This window comes from Zootermopsis nevadensis, unplaced genomic scaffold, assembly GCF_977971745.1.
Source record: "Zootermopsis nevadensis isolate Lab colony 2312 unplaced genomic scaffold, Znev_1.0 Znev_ptg000017l, whole genome shotgun sequence".
In the NCBI taxonomy this organism is placed as follows: domain Eukaryota; kingdom Metazoa; phylum Arthropoda; class Insecta; order Blattodea; family Termopsidae; genus Zootermopsis; species Zootermopsis nevadensis.
In genome coordinates this window covers 2,322,113-2,344,279 of record NW_028259149.1, presented here as the reverse complement: position 1 = coordinate 2,344,279, position 22,167 = coordinate 2,322,113, and the positions used below count along the sequence as shown (strand labels likewise).

General features: G+C 43.0%; 2 protein-coding genes across 8 annotated transcripts in view; one reads left to right on the top strand and one right to left on the bottom strand.

The window, feature by feature from the left end:
- LOC110828575 (uncharacterized) overlaps positions 1–20,370 on the bottom strand; it is a 90,795-nt gene extending 70,425 nt beyond the window's left edge. For 2 of the 7 annotated variants that reach the window (XM_087350076.1, XM_087350077.1), the window contains exon 1: positions 19,297–20,370. In XM_087350076.1, the coding sequence (XP_087206202.1) occupies positions 19,297–19,395 (99 nt within the window). In that variant the 5' untranslated portion in view covers positions 19,396–20,370. Of the gene's footprint in view, positions 1–12,380; positions 12,514–13,075; positions 13,172–17,594; positions 19,110–19,296 lie in introns of those variants that run through there. The other 5 variants (XR_015535444.1, XR_015535445.1, XM_087350078.1 and 2 more) reach the window with 5 other exon arrangements.
- Positions 20,370–21,207, top strand: LOC110839701 (uncharacterized). Its single transcript, XM_022084139.2, has one exon. The coding sequence runs from the start codon at positions 20,383–20,385 to the stop codon at positions 21,205–21,207; it is 825 nt and encodes a 274-aa protein (XP_021939831.1). The 5' UTR covers positions 20,370–20,382.
- Positions 21,208–22,167: the final 960 nt, after the last annotated feature.

The following is a 22,167-nucleotide window of genomic DNA, read 5'->3' as shown; positions in this document are numbered from 1 at the left end:
GCAATTTGCTTCTGGTACAGTTACCGAGATAGTTGCATGCGTCTGTTTTGTGCTTCAGTGACCTAACTCAGTTAAGGTTATTGAAGACTTTTGTCTTAAAATTCTGTTAGAATTTGTACATTCAAATTATTTAGACGTGTACGCATTTTGTAAGCTAAGATATATGCCTATTACTTAATAGGAAACACATTTTATTCACTCATTACCTTATTTACTTCAGTGACATCTTGAAGCTCAAATAGCGGCCGTCATTACCCCAAAGGGTGGGGAATACCGGTCAAAGCTACTTCTTCAGTTATCATTTCGTAGACAATTTTTGTTACGTTCAACGTATTTCATACTGCATACTTAAGAAGTAGAGCCTTCAGACTAAATGCCAGTTTATATAAAGTTTCAACTTTGCGTATACTTTTCGTTTTATCTAGATTTTATCTTAGGTGACCGTCATTTACCCATTCTCCCCTACTGCATGGAATCTTAATCCTGCAGTGTGGCAACTGACCGTCCTCTGGCTCTATAGCCATGATATTGGGGTTTTCACTACACCGTTTCTTTGTAATACATTTTTAAAACTTTCACTTTCTTAACTGTTACTTCGAAAGTCTCGTTAAAGCACACACAAAAACGCTGACTGCTCATTTCGGTTAGTAACTTCCCTGCTTACTTGTGGGGCTGGCGATCCAGGCTCGATTCCTCGCAAAGTTCTTAAAATCATTATGTCTATAATTGCTTTGAAGGTCGCAATTTTTTTTAAACATTGTATATCTCTATTAAAATTCTAGAATGATAGGAGTACACTTCGTGTCTCAGTGTGAAAGATTAAAAACACGCCAATGTTTTACGATGGTTATTAGTTTTGCAGCGAACCATGAATACCTTACTATATTTTTAATCAGTTTTCGAGTATAAACGTAAGAAAGTTTTTCTAGAAGTATCGCCAGTCTCATGTTCATTCCTCTTGTTTCTTGCACGGCAATCTTGATACATAAAATGCTATGAAAAGTTTTTAAACCTGTAACCTAACCTAACAGACGGCGCGTGTGATCGTGACCTTATTCATAAACTCCAGGACATCGGTAGCCATTTTCTGCTATCCAACACATAACAGGAAAACGCGGCCGAGCTTGAAGGTGAACACTCAGTTCAATTTCACGTCTATTTTAAGAATTCGTAGAGCTATATATCATGCCATGGTTATTAGACACAACGACACAGCTGTTCTGACCTTCGATAATTACTATAGAACAGATTCATTATCGAGGTTCTTTCAAGTGCCAATTTTTAAAAACAGCTGTGGGTACAACGCAAATTTTCCTGAACCTAACAAGGACCCGAAATAAATAATCCGATGTCAGTGGCGGTGCAGTGTAGGGCGTCGGCATTGCGCCTGAGATCGTGAGCTCGAATCCAGCCGGAGGCACGGATTTCTGTCACCGTCTTTCTGTGTTGCGCTGTCCAGTGTAGGTAGGGGCCTCGCGACGGCCTGAAGCCTCGTCCAAGAAGTCTCACTAACTGACGTTAAACGTTTCCGAAACGTCGTGTGAGCAGGTGGCCAAGATGTTCAGAGCCACTTCATTCAGCCCTTGAGGTTGTGATCCAACCCAGACGGGGAAACAACTTCAATATATATATCTTTTTTTTTTTTTGTTTATTTCTGGTTTATTTAACGACGCTGTCAGCAGCAGCTTAGAAAATGCAACGTCGAATGGTAGGATGTTTAATGAATTAATGAATCGGGCGTTGCCTAACATAAACTAGTATCTCGAAAACGGTCCGGAGGGACAGGAAGAAACACGAAAATCCTTTGTCAATTTAGCAGATAACGAGGAGGAAATCTGAACCCGGGACCTCCAAAATATGACGCAGGAGCGCTGGTTGATGTGTGTACAGTGAAGCCGAAAATGTGATAAGTTCGAATAGTTCCTGACTGGCAGAATGCATCGTAAATGGGCACCTTGGGTCTTCATCTCATGTGGAATAAGAAATGTAGAATCTGTATTACTACTAACACACGATATTAATTTCCGTAAGTTAATGGTTCCCCTCGAATATCGTTGTATCGGCCCTGGTTCGATGAGGCGTCTCCAGGAAGAATGGAGTTGTGAGTTCATACCACTTAAGATTCCATAAATCCGAAGTGCATGTGTGTGTGTGTCAAAGTATTGAGTAATATGGAGGTTTAATTTCAAACCCACCCATGCAAACACTCGTATTTTAGAAAGAAGCAATTGCATGAAATTGTAACGGTCCAAATTACATCTTCTACTGAGGTAGCTTTAATCATACGTTTTAATAACTTATTGTTTTATTCATCTGAATTTATTTTAGTTTCCTTTTCGAAACTGTAACTTTTCGTGGTGTTTGGAGTGTATTACTGGGATGGATACTTCCATTTCATGGCATCTAGCTAAGTGTTTAAGACACAGATGTGCGAGGACCTTCGGGGCCTGGAAGTCTTGGTTTCGACACTAATGGGTAATAACTTTCCGTGAATTTGGTGTAGCCCCGCGTGTCACACTTTGACATTTATGGCTTCAGCATGCCAAAAGTAAGTATGGACGTTGTGGTTCAACGTCGCTCGGCAGATGAATGTTTCTGGACCATGCATTTTAAGGAGTGTGAGTGAGGCAATTTGAAAGAGCCAATTAGACGCAAAAGTTGTATGTAAGTAACTACATCACTGGTTTGAACATTTCGAACCACGGACATGACGCTTCAAGCATCGCGTCGGTTTGGCAATCTGCTACATACTTTGATCATTGTCGCACACATAACATTCGAGTCCATCAAAATTCTGAAATTCAACTACAATCTTCTTGTGGCTGAAGCCAGATTAATGTCTATAGAGTGTTCTCCATGTATTAGCACTTTAACTAAATAAAGGAGCCTGATTTTGCTTAGCATAAAATATTCAGCAGTAGCCGGAGTCGTAAATACCCTGAGGAGAGTCAAGTCTACCTTGGAGCCAAGGTCCTATGCACTTGTAAATAACCTCAGACTTCCCAATGAGACTGGGAAACAAGTCCTTGGGAAGACGCGTCGAAAATACATTTTACGGCCAGTATCCATTGATTAAGGAAAAAGTGAATTTATACGAGACCTTGGCTTGTCCATTCTTGAAAAAGCCAGGTCTGGCGTACAGAGAAATCTGAGAACAATGTTCGATCCTCTGCGACGTAACTGACAACACGGCCTACGAACCCAATGATACCACGTAAAGGAGACAGCAGACAAACAAACCACGTTCTTAAATGAATGTTGAATACAATCTATATAATTGCTGTGATTACGAGAAAGATAGGCTTATTTTCATTGTCTTTCTGTCTGTCAGTGTAGCCTATATCAGTGTTCTTCAACCTTTTAACACCCGCGGCCCGGCGAAAATAGGAGAAATATTTCGCGGACCGTCGTCAGCCAGAAATAAAAACCAATATAAATAGAATTTTATTTATTAAATCTAATATTATAAAATTACAATTGTTGGTTAGTGCGACATCTGCTGCTGCTTTGTAAGCAAATTTGATATATATTGGATGCAGCGTTGTTTCTGAGAGACGAAGCGCTGCATTAACATCAATTCGATTTCTCTGTTTGGTTTTTATTACTGACATAGCTGAAAAAGTCTTTTCACACAAATAGAAAGTCGAAAAAACGACCAACAATTTGATAGCTTTATAACTCAGAGATGGATATTCTTTATCGAGGGATATTCAAAATTGAGGCAATGATTGCATTTTATGTCTGGACACCAGAGTGACATCAGAAGACAACTCGATCAGTTTTTCTTTCTCACGAGGATCAAGTGCGCATGATTTTATATCTTCCAAAAAGGGATTATTAATCCAGAGGTTACCTTTACGCGGATCTTCATTTTCAGGGAAATAATTATTAAAGTTTTCAGCTAACGCTCTTAAATGTTGGCTTATTATGTTGAATATGACTTTCTGGTTGATATCAGCAGCATTTAAAAATTCTCCCAAAAGTGGAAACATTTCTATATCTTCCTCTTATACGCGACTATCCCAAAGAGCCAGCTTCTTTTTGAACGCATGCATTTTATTTCTTAGTGTAAAAGTATTCGTACAAGACCCCTGAACGGAAATATTAAGTTCGTTCATAAGGTTAAATATGTCCGGCATATACGCAAGCTTAGTCATCCATTCCTCATTAAATAAAGGCTCTACTAGGTCAGATTTTCGCTCTCGCAGAAACTGCTTTACTTCTTCCCTCAGTTCGAACGGGCGTGCAAGAACTCTCACTTCTGCATGGAGTAGGAGATGCTGGTGATGTGAGTCCATACTCTCACACAGTGTCGTGAACAGCCTCGAGTTCGTAGCTCGACTACGAATTTCGTTAATGATCTTCACAGCGTCATTCATCACAGTGTTTAGTTCAGTAGAAAGCTTCTTTGCAGCTAGATGCTCCCGGTGGATCACAGAGTGAGTGAACAAAACTTCTGGGTGCGCGACTTCCTTTATTTTCGCAACTACTCCTGAGCGACGACCAGTCATGCTCGCAGCACCGTCCGTACACACACCAACACATTTGCTCCAGTCTAAGCCCTGTGCTTGAAAATACTCATGAAGAGTATTATATATCTCTGAACTAGTGGTCCGTCCATGTAAATCAAGGCAACAAAGAAGTTCTTCCCTTAAGTCTTCATCTTCACTGTACCTCACGAAGCAAAGTAGGACAGCATGGTTACTCACGTCAGTTGATTCATCAAGTTGGATCGCGAAACATCTCGATTTCTTTATCCACTCTACAACTTCCTTTTCAATATCGATGGCCATGTCAACAATTCTCCTCTGAATAGTGGTGTCCGAAAGTGGTATAGCATCTAGTTTCTTAGTGGCTTGAGGACCCAAAATTTCTTGTACGACATCTAAGATGCAAGGCTGTGGCTTATCAGTGAAATCTCTATAGTACTTCGAATGCAAATGACGAGCCAGTTTGGACGGTTTCATGGCGTCATTTGAAAGAACTTCGGAACATATTACACACAAAGACCGTGGCGATAGTTCACTGCCAGGGGCTACAATAAAACCAAGCTTAAAATATTCCTTATCGTAATGCCTAACAGTTTCCTTTTCTCTTTTTGGTTTGTATTGCACATTCCGAAGTATCAGGATATTTCTTTTTCTTTGTTTCTTCTAAACTTGAAGCACTAGTACTTGGCATACTTTCGGCACCATCACTAATTTTCTTCTGAATATTGTCCTTGCCTCTGCTGTTTATCCATCTTGTAGGGTTTCAAATTTTACGAAAGAAATAATTTGTTTTCCGAAATTCCACAACACAATATTAAAAAAACAATACTTGTCGTCGACAGGCGAGCTGACGCAATACTGGCATTCGGCGGCCGCGCACTTCGTCTATACTCGTCGCGTGCAGCGCCCCGCTCGCCGCTCGCCTCGCAACAGTGGGAATTCCCCGAATCGTGTAGCGGTATAGTCGGGTGAAAGATTTCGCGGACCGGCAATAAATTCTTGCGGACCGGCGCCGGTCCGCGGACCACCGGTTGAAGACCACTGGCCTATATGCATGGATCATGCGCTGTGTTAAATACGTTTTTATCAGGACATGTTTCGGACGCAGTTTGATTTTGAATTATACACCAACAACTTTGGGGGTACAAAGTTGAAGAGAAATTATATCTGGGGGTAAAATAAAGTAAGTAAAGTTTGTCCCGCTGTAAGCTATGTAGGCGTTTGGGGTGAGTGGAGGTATAGCTCCTCCCTTTCTTGACCTCGGCACTAGATGGGGGTGGGTGGTCAGCATCACGCCCCGGCCAGATTTACCCCCGGGAAAGGACCCCGGTACCCATTGGGCTCCAGAGCCGGTCTGGACGCAGAGGCTAGAGGAAAAATCCTCTGCCCCCGTCGGGGATCGAACCCCAGTCGTCCAGCCCGTAGCTAGTCACTTACTGACTGAGCTATCCCGGGTACGCGAACAAAAAAGGTTGAATACCACTGGTCCAGGGCAGTGGTATTCAACGTGGGGTACACGTACCCCCGGGGGCACGTGAAATTTTAAAAAAATAAATATCATTTTATGATAAACACTGAATAATCAGTAATGTAATTTATTTAATTTATTTTAGATGTATATTATATATAACGTATTACTTGAATTATACACCAACAACTTTGGGGGTACAAAGTTGAAGAGAAATTATATCTGGGGGTACGCGAACAAAAAAGGTTGAATACCACTGGTCTAGGGCTCGAAGAAGTGTAGAATGTGCTTTTGGAATAATATGTACTAAATGACGAATTTTGCTTAAATGTATTGAGACAGATGAACATAATGCAACTTCAATTGTGAAAGCTATATGTATTCTTCATAATTTTGTTCTGGAACATGTGGGGACCTGACCCAAATTACTTACAAGTTACTAATACTGTGGGATCCGGAAAATAATCTGCAACTACACGATACAGTATAAATGTAACTAATTCGGAATGTATGTAAATTTTATGAAAACGAACTTGGTAACATGGGCGGTATTTAATAAAATTTCAACTCAACGCCTTTCCTGTTTCTTCAGCAACTTCTTCCCACTCTCTCCTCAACACCGCAGTATGTTTATGTAAATCATGGTTTCGATCCCACAATGGCCTCCTACGGAACACAGCGCTGATCAAACGACGAACGTTATGCCACCGATGCGTTTTCAAAAATATCACGTTTAATTTCCTCCGGTCGCTAATGACAAAGGCACGCGTTTTCAAATGGGATAATGACGACGCCATTATCTGTGAACCTCGGTGAAGTTATCGCTCATCGTGACGTCATTGCCAGTGATGAGGCCAGCGTCCTCGATGACCTCTTTGAATAGAACGTGGCACGAGAAAAGTCCTCCGAGTTTTAGGGACTCAAAAGAGGACACATTTCCAAAAGTGCGACGTTTTAAATATCATATAAATCGTACCCTTGTGTCATAATTCAGTTTTCTCAGGGAACAAGTGTGTAAATATCATAGCCGTAAATAGGGTTTAGGACAGGCGAAAAATGTTACGTAATGAATAATTAAGAAACAGATAAGACTAACTTTACAGCTTAATGTTGTGTTGGCAATTTTAATTAATGATTCTTAAGACATATAACGACGTTTCTGTAATTGCGTTTATTTGAAATCTTGTGTTAACATTTCTGTTGACGATAATCGGGAAGGACAAGGAACTTCTCAGAGAATCCTGTTATACCATTGTGTCATTTGGTGAATGAGACAATGCTATTTCAGCATTTATTTACAGGCACTCTGCTTCTCCTGATGGTGTTCGTAGTGAAACAGTTGGCAGCGTTTTACGGATACGTAAACACTACTAATAGATTTTGCTTGTCCTCTACGCTTTAAAATATGCTAACATACCTTTCAGGCGATATCGACCGAGGAATCAATACAGTAACTCGAAAATGGCTGATGGGGTTTTGATCAAATTTGGCATTGTTGTTATCCCATTAGAGGCTATCAGAACTAGTGCTCTTTCATGCCATGCAGTCTGTAATACCAATGTGACAGATGCTCACAGTCGTGAGGTGAGATAATGTCGCTATCACTGACCCATGATCCTCTGCGCATTTTTATTACACTGACCTCTGAACACATTGAAAAACAACGAGCTAGGATAACATTGGTGCGATTGTTATTAACATTGTTGCCCTGATGACGTCGGCCAAAGCCCGAGTTCAAATGTATTGATTTTTTCGCGCGAGTCGCTGTGGTGGCCAGTGAGGCGCATGCCGTGTGCGACTCCTAGAATCAAGCCAAGAAGCTCATATAAAGATACAGATGCTTTGTTAACGAGAATGAACATTAAACGAGGCAAGTAACGTTGCATTTTAAGGGAGTGGTTAGCTCTCCTGCCTCCTATTCGGCAGATCTTGGGTTTAAATCGCAAAGCTATGAGAAAATATCACGGCCCCTGCTGACGGCACTGTCTGCCGGGATACTGCCACCCTCGACAGGGCTGTAATAGGACATCTCATCAAACTCGGTGTTGCACACACAACATACACAAACAACGGTTTCTGAAGCTCTGACGCCATATACAATCCAAAGCAGTCAAAGACCACAAAGAACACAACCATGAGTCCAAATAGCTCGGGAAGGGAAGATACTCAATTCAAAACATCCTCCCCACCCTGGTCAACCTCCAGAGGGATGACCAGTTGAACTGGACGGGAGATCGTAGACCCCTCTGGCGTCCGAAGAATGACAGTTCGGATCCCGCCATCCCTTCCTTCTCGAAGTTCTTCTATACGGGCTTTTTTTAAAATGTGACGTTGGCGCGTATCCTCCTGAAGAAGGACGACGTCCCCTAGTCTGAGGCTTGAACCTCTCTTTGCGGCTGGCGGACCTCATGGAAACTCCTCAACTGAGTTAGGTATTCGCTCTTCCATCTTTTCCAGAAGTCTCCCGTATCTCTTTGTTGTCGTCTGAATTCCTTCGCTAAATCCCTCCTAGCTGCCGGCTCTGGCCCTGTTGGCAACGCAGTGAGGCGTTCCCCAACGAGAAAGTGCGCAGGCGTCAGTATTTTCCTCGTCCTGCGATATTGGTCTGGAGTTCAGTGCGGCTTCTATGCTCACCAGGATGGTGTTGAGGCCTTCTACATCCACCTGCGATCGTCCCAACACCTTTCGCAGGCAGCGTTTGGTGGATCCAATCATTCTTTCCCAAAACCCTCCCCACCAAGCCGCACGTGGAGTTATAAATTTCCAGGTTATGCCATGCTGAGCTAGGTACTTGTGTGTCTTGCTTGCTGTGAGGGCTAGCCAAAGTTCCTTCAGCTCTCTATTCGTGGCATGGAAGGTAGTGGCGTTGTCCGAATAGATAGTATTAGGCAGCCCTCGTCTTCCCACAAATCTCTCAAGTGCTAATAAAAATCTGTCCGTAGACATATCCGAGCAGAGTTCTAAATGCAGGGCTCTTGTTGTTGCGCATGTAAATAGGACAATGTATGATTTCTTCGTAGTGTATCCTTGTTTCACATACAGTGGACCGGCGAAGTCGATGCCTGTGACTGTGATCGATTTGAGTGTTGAAACACGTTCTGCCGCTAACGGAGCCTCTCTTTCTTGAGCAAAGCGATTTCTTGCGATCTTGCAGGGACGACAACGGTGCAAGACGTGTTTGATTGCCTGACGGGCTCTGAGTTCTGACAAAACGATGCGAACTCCGAGGTGGTGGAGGAGAATGTGTGTCTGCTGTATAAGCAGTCGAGATAAGTGGTGTTGTCCATCAAGGAGAATTGGGTGGCGCTGCTCTCTGGATAACTCCGCAAACTGCAGACGTCCTCCGAGACGAACAAGTCCGTTGTCCAAGAATGGATTGAAGCGTGCTATCTTAGATCTTTCTGGCAGTGGTGAGCTATTAAGGAGTGCGTCTAGTTCCATGGTGAAATGTTCTCTTTGAACAATTTGCAACCAGTAGGGGCGTGCGTTTGATAGCTCCGAAGCTGTCAATTCACCGAAAGTCTTCTCCTTCTGCCTTATATTTTGTTTGAAGCGGAGCACCCACGCTGTAATTCGGTGTAACTTCCAGTAGGAACTGTACCGTGTAGCGTCTAGAAGAGGGGTCGGTGTTTTCACTATGAGGACCTGATGAGCCAATTTCCTTGCTTCCGGCAAAGGAGTGTCCGTTGTAGGTGCATCGAGTGGCCAGTGATGCACAGGCTTTGACAGCCAAGAGGGTCCGTGCCACCAGATATCAGAATTCTTGAGTTTGTCTGCTGTTACACCTCTCGAAAGAAGATCCGCTGGATTCTCCTTTCCAGGGCATTATGATGGATTCGTGTGATTCTGAATCTCGGTGACACGGTTGGACACGAAAGGCTTCCATCTATTGGGGTCGTGGCGTATCCAGCCTAGGGTTATAATTGAATCGGTCCATAGCAATGCGTTTCTGACATCGAAATTCGTAGCTTCACAAATATAGCGTAGCAGTCGTGACCCAAGTAACGCTCCCAGAAGCTCTAATCGAGGTAGAGTGACCCTTTTAACTGGCGCAAGCCTGTTTCTACTACAAAGTAAGTGGACAGAATGATGATTGCAGGTGGAGGTGCGAACATAGAGAACCGCTCTATATGCTCGTTCCGATGCATCACAAACTTAGCGTTTTTTCGCTTCAGGGCATTTAGCGGTTTAGAAAGCCGAGAGAAGTCAGGGATGAAACGACTATAGAATGCCGCCATCCCTAGAAAACGCCGAACTTGTTTCAAATTTCTTGGTGGCGGAAACCCTTTTATCACGCTTACCCTTTCGGGGTTAACGCGGACGCCTGTAGCTGACAATAAATGGCCGAGGAAGCTGATCTCCTGAACTCCTAACACGACCTTGGCTGGATTTAGCGTGAAACCGGCATTTTGTATTCTAGAAAAGACCTCCTTTAGGTGCCTGATGTGTTCGGCCCAAGTGCTGGAATAAACCAATAAATCGTCGAGATAATTAAACAGAAATTTTAATTTGATGTCTCCAAAGATTCGATCCACCTCACGGCTTAATATCTGCCCACCTACACAAATCCCAATGGGCAGTTTAACAAACTCATACAAGCCAAACGGGGTGATAAAAGCGGTATATTTCCGACTCTTCTGATCGAGAGGTATCTGATAATATGCACTATTCATGTCTAAAACACTAAAATACTTAGCTCCGGAGAAATGTTGAAATGCACTTTCAATAGTGGGCAACGGAAAGGAGTCGTAAATCACTTTCTGATTCAATTTCCGATAATCGACCACCAAACGAAATTTTACCTTCTTTTTGGTGACCAGGAAGGCCAGACTCGCGTAATTAGAAGTGCTCGGTTTAATGATATCATTATTCAGCAATTCGTTCACATACTGCCGGAGGGCGATCAGCCTAGGCGGTGAACACTGATACGGTGGCGATCTTACCGGCACATTGTCAACTAATTCGATGCCACAAGTGCGTCCCCTCACCGTGCCCGGTCTATCGGAAAACAGCACGGGAAACTCTTTAACAAAAGTTGAAATACTACAAGCCGGCCTCTCGACTACAGGCATAGCTGTTTTTCCGGACGCGCTTGTTGAATTAGAGAGAAATTCATACTTTTGCTGAGGTCTAAACTGGAAGTGGTAGATCCCCCGAGAAGGATTCAGAACCATACCACTATGGTAGACAAAATCTGCTCCCAGAATTACTCCCACTGGCAAGCGTCTTGCCACGAGAAAGTCGAAGTCCCACGAGTAGTCGTGGATTTTAAAATGCAGTTTGCTACTCCAGGAGATTCGAATCTCTCGCGACGCAGCCGTTACCAAACTGATGCCAGACGGCCTTTTCTGAAACGGGAAACCCGATTTCCGTAAACCCTCAACAAAATCCATAGCGACCAGAGAAAAGACGGAGCCTGTATCTACCAAAGATGGTTGGTGGAGACTTCTACAAGAGACAGTAACCCATGGACACAACGATCGGAATGGCCAAGCCCGAAATCTCGCGCTCACGAAGGAAAATATTTGGAGCCGCCCACTCCTACCTACGGGTGGGCGGCCGGACCGTTTCCCTGTCCGCCACCATGACCACGAGTCCCCCTCTTACATTCTGACCGCCTATGTCCGTACTCTTGACAATTCCAGCATCGGCCTCCCTTAAAGTCCCTTATGTTATGACGGGCGAGTGGATAATCTCTTGAACCACTCGCCGTAGACGCGGCGCCGAGGGCGTCCAACCTTTGCCTCCCGGCTACCAGACAGTTAGATAGGTTACGCCCCAACGCGTACAGATCCGCAACTGCCCTCGGCCTTTTAGAGAAAACAAAGTGGGTTCTCTGCCCCGGATCCATATTCTGAAGAATAATATCCACTATCTCGATCTCCTGAGAGAAACCCGGCAGAACCTCGGCAGCATTAACTACGAAGTCTATAAAGTCCAGAAAGCTTTCTCCGACGGCCTGAAAGCGACGGGTGACGAATTCAAGCTTAAGGTCCTCCAGCAAGCGAGAAAGCAGAAACTCCTCTATGAGCCTTTGCCGGGTCTGTCTCCAGGCAAGATTAAAGCTTAAACTCTCGCCCATAGTTCGTGTCACCCGCTCTATTGTTTTGGGAAGGAGAGCCCAAAGGATTTCTTTTCCCCGACTAGGCCCAATTTAAATAGTGAATTGGCCTTCATCAGAAAGTTCACCAATGCCTTTGGCGAACTGCCATCCACCACGTCTATGGGTTTAACCATCCCTAACAGCACATGCATATTAACGTTGTGGATGGAGGACGTACCGGGTGGATTCAGGGAAACCCGCTCCCCGTGTCGACAGGACGAATAGATTCCTCCATGGGCATTTCCCCACCAACCAAAGGTAGCCCTCCGGCTTGGACCTCAGCCAACGCAACATCAACGAGATATTCAGGTCCCCTTACCTCCATGCGAATCGCCGAGATCTCCCGCTCCTCCTGTGTTCGCAAGAACGCGACGAAGCGGGCTCGAAGCTCGGCAAGAGGACCAGTGGCATCCACTCGATACCTCTCAGAGAGCTTCGTAAGGTTCTCCTTACTGAGGTCGTAGACCCAGCCAATTGTCGGAGCCATGAGAGAGAGAAGAAAAACACACCACAAACAAATAAATAGTTAATTAATTCCACCAAACCGCAACACCCAGTGATCTAAAACAAGGCCCATCCAACGCCCCACCTGACAAATTTGCCCCCTAGCACGCTCAAATACAAACAAGCGCTAGCACTGGCAAGGTCGGCAGGCCACAACAGAACCTGTCTGGGCCACACGGTGTCCTAATTGCGCGTTCACCACAACACACTTAGGACCTTCATTACCGTCAAAACCGTTGGAATCCAAAAAGAAAGAAAACTTCCGCAAACCAAATTTCCGTTCACCAAATTTCCGAAACCACGCTCTGCTACCATTGAACCCCCCCCCGAGAAGGGGACAGCCGGATTACGTTACTGAGGCCAAGATCTTCCCAGGCCGGGAGGTGGTACGGCTTGGGGAGGGTAAAGCGGTGAAGAGTCAAAAGAAAACCAAATGAAACTACTTCGAATAATCGAAGGGTATTATTTAATGAAAAATATTTAAATATAAAGATAAACAGAACAAGACACCTTTCAGGGCTCAAACTCCGGCTGGGTACACGACTTTAGACGTCCAACTCAAACCCCACACACTGACTTGCCTTCAGAGTTTCTCCTCGAGTCGGCCGATCCCAACGGACACTCACAAACTGCCCCGTCTGCCCTGCTGTCTGATCAGGGTCTCGAAGCCGCCGACTCCAAAGAACTTTGAGAGGGGAGATAAGCCACTTCGAGCCATGAGGCATGGCTCAGAAGTAAATCCGAATCCTTGAGACTCGGGGGTTTGTCTTGGTTTTCCATGATGCCTATGGTTTCCAAGTCCCAGAAGCGTCGTAAGATATCTTCAGAGGGCGATGATGTGTTTAGTTTCACATAGTTGCCCGTTAGAGAGTTTACTGTGATGCCTGATCTGTTTCCGCTAAGTACCCAACCCAATTTAGAGGGAATTAGCACGACGGATGACGTGAGACGGATTGGCGAAGCGTCCTTGACAATTTTCCAATAGTTATCTCCGCCGATAAGAATCTCGATGGGAAGGTCTTCTGAATCATTCTTTGGGTCAGCTAACTGAAGTTTACGCGTGTGACTCAGCATCCTCACTAGTGATGAGTTAAACTGCTCTTCTGTGAACACAGGTTTGACTGTGATTGCTCACTCTCAATCACAGTGTACTTACGCAGTGAAACAGAGATCGAGATGCGAGCATGCATTTATCATTCTGTCACGGCTGTGATTTAGCTCATCGCTCCATTGGTAACATTGACTGTGGTGGTACACAGTGATGCTACTGCGAATATGATTGGCTGTCTGTTGCTGTTCTCTTTACGTGTGATTACAGTACAGATGATGTTATGAATACTAAAATTACAGAAATTAATATGTCGAAAACTCAGAATGTGTAAGTTGTATTTGAAATAATGGTTATTTAAAAAGTAAAATAAAATTACTTTATTACAAGAATATTTTATTTAATACTTTGTATCTAAAAAAAAAAAGAGCAAAGAAACATTCTGCAGGCGATTACACGAAGGAAAGCTAACTGGCTGGGACATATTATGAGAAGGAATGGGGTACTGAGTGATATCATTGAAGGCCAGGTTGAAGGAAAGCGAGGACTGGGAAGAAGACTGATACAGCTAACCGACGACCTTAAACAAAGAAAGAAGATGACGTTCCAGGAATTAAAGCGAGAAGCCGAGAATAGGGACAACTGGAGAGCTCTTTTTGGGCAGAGCAATGGACCTGTCGTAAGACAGAACACTAACTAACTAACTAGATGGCTTACCGAACCCGAAGGTTCATCACCGAATTAACCAAAGCCCTCCACCGGACCCTGTCCTGGGCCAACAAAATCCAGTTTCCTTCAACTCCTATCTCGGATAGATCCCGCCTGAGATTATCCTCCCATCTACGTCTAGGTCTCCCCAGCGGTCTCTTCCCTTCAGGTTTCCCAACCAGTACCCGGTGCACACCTCTTGTCCCATCCATGCGCGCTACATGTCCCGCCCATCTCACTCTTCTCGACTTAATCACCCTCACAATACTGGGGGAGCAGTACAGATTTTTAAGCTCGTCATTGTGCAGTTTTCTCCACGCCCCATCGTCTTCCCTCTTAGGCCCAAATATCCTCCTCAACACCCGATTCTCAAACACCTGCAATCTGTGTTCCTCCCTCTGAGTGAGAGACCATGTTTCGCACCCATACAAAACAACAGGCAAGATTATTGTTTTGTATACTTTAATTTTCAGGTTCTTAGAAATCAGACGGGAAGACAAAATATTTTGGACTGAGAAGTAGCAAGCATTTCCGGAATTTAGTCTCCTCCTAACTTCCTCACAAGTATCATTTTGATTTGTTATTGTTGTTCCCAAATATTTGAACTTTGTAACCCTTTCAAAGGATTTATTAGCTACCCTAAGATAATTTTGCCCGCCTGTCTTCTGATGACGAGATACTAACATGTACTTAGTTTTTTCTGAATTTACTTCCAGCCCCACTTGTCTACCAGCCTCTAGTAAAACTTCTGCGTTCCTCTTTATTGTATTTATATCGTCCCCCAATAAATTAACATCATCAGCATATGCCAATAGCTGATGTGTCCCGTTCAATTGCAAACCCTCCTGCCTACCTTGGACCTTCCTGATGGCGTATTCTAGCGCAAAGTTAAAGAGCAAGGGAGACAAAGCATCTCCTTGTTTTAGACCGTTCTTGATGAGGAATGTCTCAGATACATATTTACCTACTCGAATTTTGCTGCAGGTTTCATTTAAGCACATTTTTATTAGACCCACTAGCTTCTTTGGTATACCAAATTCAATAAGAATATTATATAGCACTTCTCTCTTCACAGAGTCATAGGCTTTTTTGAAATCTATAAATAACTGATGTACAGTCCCACCGAACTCCCATTTTTTCTCTAGTATCTGACGAATGCAAAAGATCTGATCAATCGTTGATCTGTTTCGTCTGAACCCACACTGATGATCCCCAATAGTTTCATTCGCATATGGGGTTAATCTTGCCAAAAGAATGTTGGATAGAATTTTGTATGAGGTTGATAGCAGCGATATTCCTCGGTAATTACCACACTCAGTCTTGTCCCCCTTCTTATAAATAGGAATAATTATGGATTCCTTCCATTGATGTGGCATCTCTTCCTTATCCCAAATTAACTGAATAAGCTTATGGATCCTCATATGCAACCCTTTGCCACCTGCTTTAATTAATTCGGCCGGAATCTGATCAATTCCTGGAGATTTATAACTTTTCAACTTCCCAATGGCTAGTTCCACTTCATCTAAGCTAGGTTCTGGCACCAACAGTTCAGCTGTATGCATTTTAATCTGTCTAATATCACCAGTATTATGAACATTTAAGAGCTCGCTAAAGAAATTTTTCCACCTATTCACAATTTTTATTGGATCTGCAAGCAAATTGCCACTATCATCCTTTACCAAATTAGTCTGGGGTTGATATCCTTTCTTAAAGTTATTAATGCCTCTGTACAGGTCTCTGATGTTTTTTTCCTTATTATTTGTCTCAAGTTCAGCAATTTTGCCCTTCAGGTATTCCCTTTTCTTAGTCCTAAAGGTTCTACTAGCCTCACGTCCCACTTTACATAGATTATCCGCATTTGTTTTGTTTGGGTTCTGCAACCATTGAAATTTTGTTTGCTTCCTTCGATCTATTAATTTTGAACATTCTTCATCAAACCACGGTTTATTTTGCTTTCTCCTGTAGTATCCTAGTTTCTCTTTTGCTGAAATTTTGATGCAGTTTCTGACATTTTCCCACTCCCTGTTGATGTCCACACTTTCATTATCCTCATTTGTCTCTAAAATTTGAAACCTATTCGAAATTTCAACTTGATATTGTTCCTTTGCCTCTCCCTCACTTAATTTTTTCAAATCAAATCTTTCTGTGTCAAAATTTTGTTTAGTTCGTCTACTTACTGAAAGCCGCTCCCTCACTTTTGCTACCACCAGATAATGATCAGTGTCGCAATCTGCTCCTCTGAATGATCTCACATCAATTACATTTGTCTGCCTTCTCTTATCTACTAAAACATGATCTATTTGATTGTGTGTTCTGCCATCTGGGGAAGTCCAAGTGTATTTATGAACATCACGGTGTGGAAATTTTGTACTTTTTACAATTAAATCTTTTGACGTAGCGAAGGTCACTGCTCTGACGCCATTATCATTACTAAGTGCATGGAGACTCTCGCTGCCTATTGTGGGTTTGAAGACATCCTCCCTCCCAATTTTTGCATTGAAATCTCCTAGCAGAATTTTCATGTGATACTTGCCAAATGTATCAAATACTGATTCCAATTCTTCATAAAAGCTATCCTTGATATCATCGCTTTTGTCTTCAGTTGGGGCATGAACATTAAGGACAATGATGTCGCACCAACGTCCTTCCAAAATTACGTAAGACAACCTGTCACTAACAAATTCTACTCTCTTAACTGCTGCCCTAATTCTGCTATGAACAAAAAAACCCGTCCCTAGCTGATGATTGTCATTCCCCTTTCCATAGAAAAATGTAAAATTGTCCACTGGGATCGTGCCCTCCCCCTCCCATCGCACTTCCTGCACTGCCACTAAGTCTAACTTATAATTCCCTAATTCCCTACCCACTGATTTCAGTGCCCCAGCCCTATAGAGGCTCCTAATGTTCCAGGTACCAAATCTCATGTCCTTTTTCAATTGCCGTGGTCGTGCCAAAGAGTCCGTCCTGATCCGAGGCTTGGTTGATTTTTTCGTAACACATATTTTTTTTTTAAAGGTGAAAGGTTGTTAGCCCTACACACAACCCCCAACCTGGAGGACCAGGGTATCACTCTTAGTCTAGCGCATCTCCTTAGACCTGTCCGGCTTGGGTGACCCTACCATGAGCCGAAGCTCAGGCCGGCATAGCCCTAAGGGTCATTTGAGCACGCAAGCCTCCTCACCCGGCAGATTGCCTTCGACAAGGTGGTGATACCTTCGAGAAGGAGACAGAACACTTAATAATAATAATCTAAAATGAAAGTTTACAGTTAGGTTAGGTGTACGCCTAACTTTATTTAAACTAATATTCTGTTCAAAATATAACATTTCCTATACAATATTGTATGTTGCAAGCAATCAGTCATTTTAGAAACTGAACACAAGTTAAATACATTAGCATAAATACATACACCAGAAACCAACATTTTAATTGCCGCCCCATATATATATATATATATATATATATATATACACATACACATATGTGTGTGTGTTAATGACTGTGCATGCAAGAAAATAACAGAATTAACTATCATTTCCCAAGTTACAATTCAAACACACAAGCATTTTTGCTTTCTTACTGCTCAGAGTACCTGTAGGCCTACAGCAACTTGTATAGTCAAATGCATTATCATTATGCTCCATGTATGATAATATGGACAATATAATTTATTTAATATACATTATAAAACAGAATCAAGTTTTAAATGAAACAAAATGTATAGAAATCGTTTATTTAATATTTACAGACAGTAGAACTGAGCTGTCAAAATACTGTAGTGTCCCGTTTTCTCACTAGGATGCGCTAGGATGCATAAGAAATTACTGAGAATCACTTGATCTGATCTAAACTGCTCTGAGCTGTCAAAATAGTGTACCGTGTTCTCGCTATGATGCGTAAGAAATTAAGAATAACTGTGATCACTGTTTAGTGAGCACCTTAACCACTGCAGTGATCGTTATTTTCTGATCACAGTGACAAAATCACAAGTCACTGTTTATCGCTCATCACTAATCCTCACATCTCCTCTGGATAGTCCAGATGTGCTTGTATAATGCGGTTGCGGTCACCGTAGCGAGTGTGAAGGATTCTCTTTGTCTCCTCATATGTACTGGCAGTTATGGCGATCCCGTCCACTAGCATCTTCGGTTCGCCTTCCAGGTACCCTCGTAAGAACACGTGTTTGTTTATGGTAGAGAGGGACGGATCTTTATCAATGGATGATTCGAATTGTTCCCAAAAGCGGGACCACGTCTCGATGTCCCCGGCGAACGGCTCGACCATAATAGGAGGGAGTTTCACAGAGTGAGTGACTGCTGGATATGTGTGGATTTGTGGCGGCTGAGAGACGCTTAAAAGGGATGTTGAGGCTGCAAGCTTGCTATCTATTCTCAGTGTAGCTTTCTGAATGGCACGTTTTATCTTGTCAACATATTCTTCAAAATTCTCCACATCAGCTTCATATTCACCGTCGGACAGAAGGTCGTGAATGGCGTCGTCCAAGACAGTGAGTTTATCCAAGGTGTCTTGGAGGCGACCCCGGAAGTGTTCGAAGTCGTCTATGGAACTGTCCTCAGTAAGTGCATTAATGACAGTGGAAAATCGCGTACCGTTGGCTCTCTCTCTGGTACGTCTTCTCTTGAAGTTATGTAGGGTCGCAGCTGGATCTGATGCACTGGACATTCTTTAGGATGATGCCTTTAAATTTCAAATTCGAGGTAGTGCAAGTATCGTCGGTCCTCCTCGTATCACACGGCACGTGTAAATACCATACGTGTTGTTAGTGACCTGTATTACCGACCGAGCCTCCAGTACTTGCCGCAGATAGTTGAGACTATGCCGTAGATGGCGCTTAATTTATTATTATTGATAAAGCTCAAACCCAGTAAACTTAATAACGTAAATAAGGAATTTAGAGTAGTTTTAACGTTTAACATTGTGCAAATGAATATATAATATGTCTAAAAAAACGTACCTGTGCGATGGCGTCTCCAAGTGGCTTCCCTAGTGTGGCGTGAGGAAGATTTTCTTTTGAACAGCTGAAGTTACCGCTGCGACGTGAAGCTTCCAACATGATGTTTCCTTATTCTTCACCTCTCGTCTTCTTCTACCGTGGCAGCGATTTCCAGTCTTTCTTCCCGGGTTTCGGCACCAAATGTTGCACACACAACACACACAAACAACTGTCTCTGAAGCCCTGACGCCATATACAATCCAAAGCAGTCAAAGACCACACACACAACCATGAGTCAAAATAGCTCGGAAAGGGAAGATACTCAATTCCCTACACTCGGAGACTGTGGCATGAGAAGCCACATCCGTGTACAAAGCAGAGTGCTCAGCCTGCATCAGCTCTGGAGGTCAATATGTCATTCTTTCTCTCACCTTCATTCTGAATGTTTGCATTAGTATCCATTTCTCCTGAAGCTGCTTTATTCCTTTTACTTATGGTTGTATAATTATAGCTGCTTGATCTTGTATCTTTCATATCCGTTATAGCTGTCATCATTACATTATTATTAGTAGTAGTATTGCCTTTAATATTGCATATTTCATTCTCTATTGTGGCTGGCTTGCTTCCCAAACCCTGTGCCACACCAGAAGTTGAGGCTCCATCTATACTAGGTGGAGGAACAACTATCTTATGTTCAACTGGCTTTGTTAACTCGACTACATCAGAAGCTTCTGAAATTGGCTGCTCTGGCCTGATCATGCGAACCTAAGAGGATGATGTTATATCTGCAACATTTCTTGGGCGCCCACCAGTGAGCAGGGCCGTGTTGGAAGCCAAGATACTCGGAAACATCGAGTAGTTGCCCTTTATTCCAAGAGCCGAAAATGCAGGCCTACCTGAATCAAGGGGGAGATAATCAAAGGGCAGAGGTTCACTTGTTGCTTTGTCTGACGGGTGAAACAGCCGGATGTTCACCATAACTGGAGCCTCCACTTCTAATGACTTGTAGCGTGGTGTCCGAAATGAAATAGCGACCTGTTTGTGAACATCTTTCGGCTGGAAGTTGCCAAAATCCTCCCACAAGATGACCCTGATGACGGAGGCAGTATGACCTCTGAAACATTGGTTAACATCGACCAGACTACACAGCGCAACAACCCAGAAGACGGAAATCTTCATACTCACCGCTGTGAAAACCTCAAATCTTACATCTTGTGGAAGGATTTTGGCAACTTCCAGCCGAAAGATGTACACAAACAAGTTGCTATTACATTTCGGACACCACGCTACAAGTCATTAGAAGTGGAGGCTCCAGTTGCGGTGAACATTCGGCTGTTTCACCCGTCAGACAAAGCAACAAGTGAACCTCTGCCCTTTGATTATCTCCCCCTTGATTCAGGTAGGCCTGCATTTTCGGCTCTTGGAATAAAGGGCAACTACTCGATGTTTCCGAGTATCTTGGCTTCCAACACGGCCCTGCTCACTGGTGGGCGCCCAAGAAATGTTGCAGATATAACATCATCTTCTTCGGTTCGCATGATCAGGCCAGAGCAGCCAATTTCAGAAGCTTCTGATGTAGTCGAGTTAACAAAGCCAGTTGAACATAAGATAGTTGTTCCTCCACCTAGTATAGATGGAGCCTCAACTTCTGGTGTGGCACAGGGTTTGGGAAGCAAGCCAGCCACAATAGAGAATGAAATATGCAATATTAAAGGCAATACTACTACTAATAATAATGTAATGATGACAGCTATAACGGATATGAAAGATACAAGATCAAGCAGCTATAATTATACAACCATAAGTAAAAGGAATAAAGCAGCTTCAGGAGAAATGGATACTAATGCAAACATTCAGAATGAAGGTGAGAGAAAGAATGACATATTGGCCTCCAGTGATGATGATGTAATTTTTCAGGGAGAGACTTCTTAATCATTAAATGAATTTCTGTCTGAATTGGCTGAGTTGAATGAGATATATTCATACCCCTGATGCTCCTATGTTAAACCAATGGGTTACAGAGACTACTGCTCAAGACAGTCTCTCCCCTGAGTTGGACAGTAGTCATTCTACATTGGTCATTGACACGGATGTTGAAGGTTTGTATGATGATGACAATCAGACTTATTCTAGCTTACAACTTGCAATGAAGGATCCAATTGAACTTGCAGATCTATTATCTAGACGTTATGAAGACGTTATACCTCAGGGTCTGTCAAATCAGAATAACAAGCGTGATATCTGTTTGTGAACATCTTTTCGCTGGAAGTTGCCGAAATCCTTCCACAAGATATAAGATTTTAGGTTTTCACAGCGGTGAGTATGAAGATTTGTCTTCTGGGTTGTTGTGCTGTGTAGTTTGGTCGATGTTAACCAACGTTTCATAGGTCATACTGCCTGCGTCATCAGGGTAATCGCCCCAGAAGACGGAAATCTTCTTCCACAAGATGTTCCCATCTCGTTCCTCATAGAAATGAATTTGGATGTCCTCTGAAAAAGGCACACACACAGTGTGAGCAAGTCACTTAAAACAGTGTCTGAGGTGTAATGCATGTTAGTGTGCAAATTCTAGTTTGTATTATTTCACACAAATATTTCTCCACAACAGAAAAAATAGAATATACATCTGTAAACTTTTTAGTGCTGAAGGGACCATCATCAGTGTTAGATTATACACTTCATTCTGACCATTTTATACCATGGACTGAACACAGTATATGAAGCTAACACTGATGATGGTCCCACGAGGACTGGAACATGTCTGTTGTAAAGTAAACAGAGTAGAAATAAGGTTGGTATGTAAGATTTCACTTCAGGTAGTAATTATGACTTCTTTTTTAATTAACACCACAAAAATGGAATCTATTTTTGTGTTGAGAACAAACGTGTGTG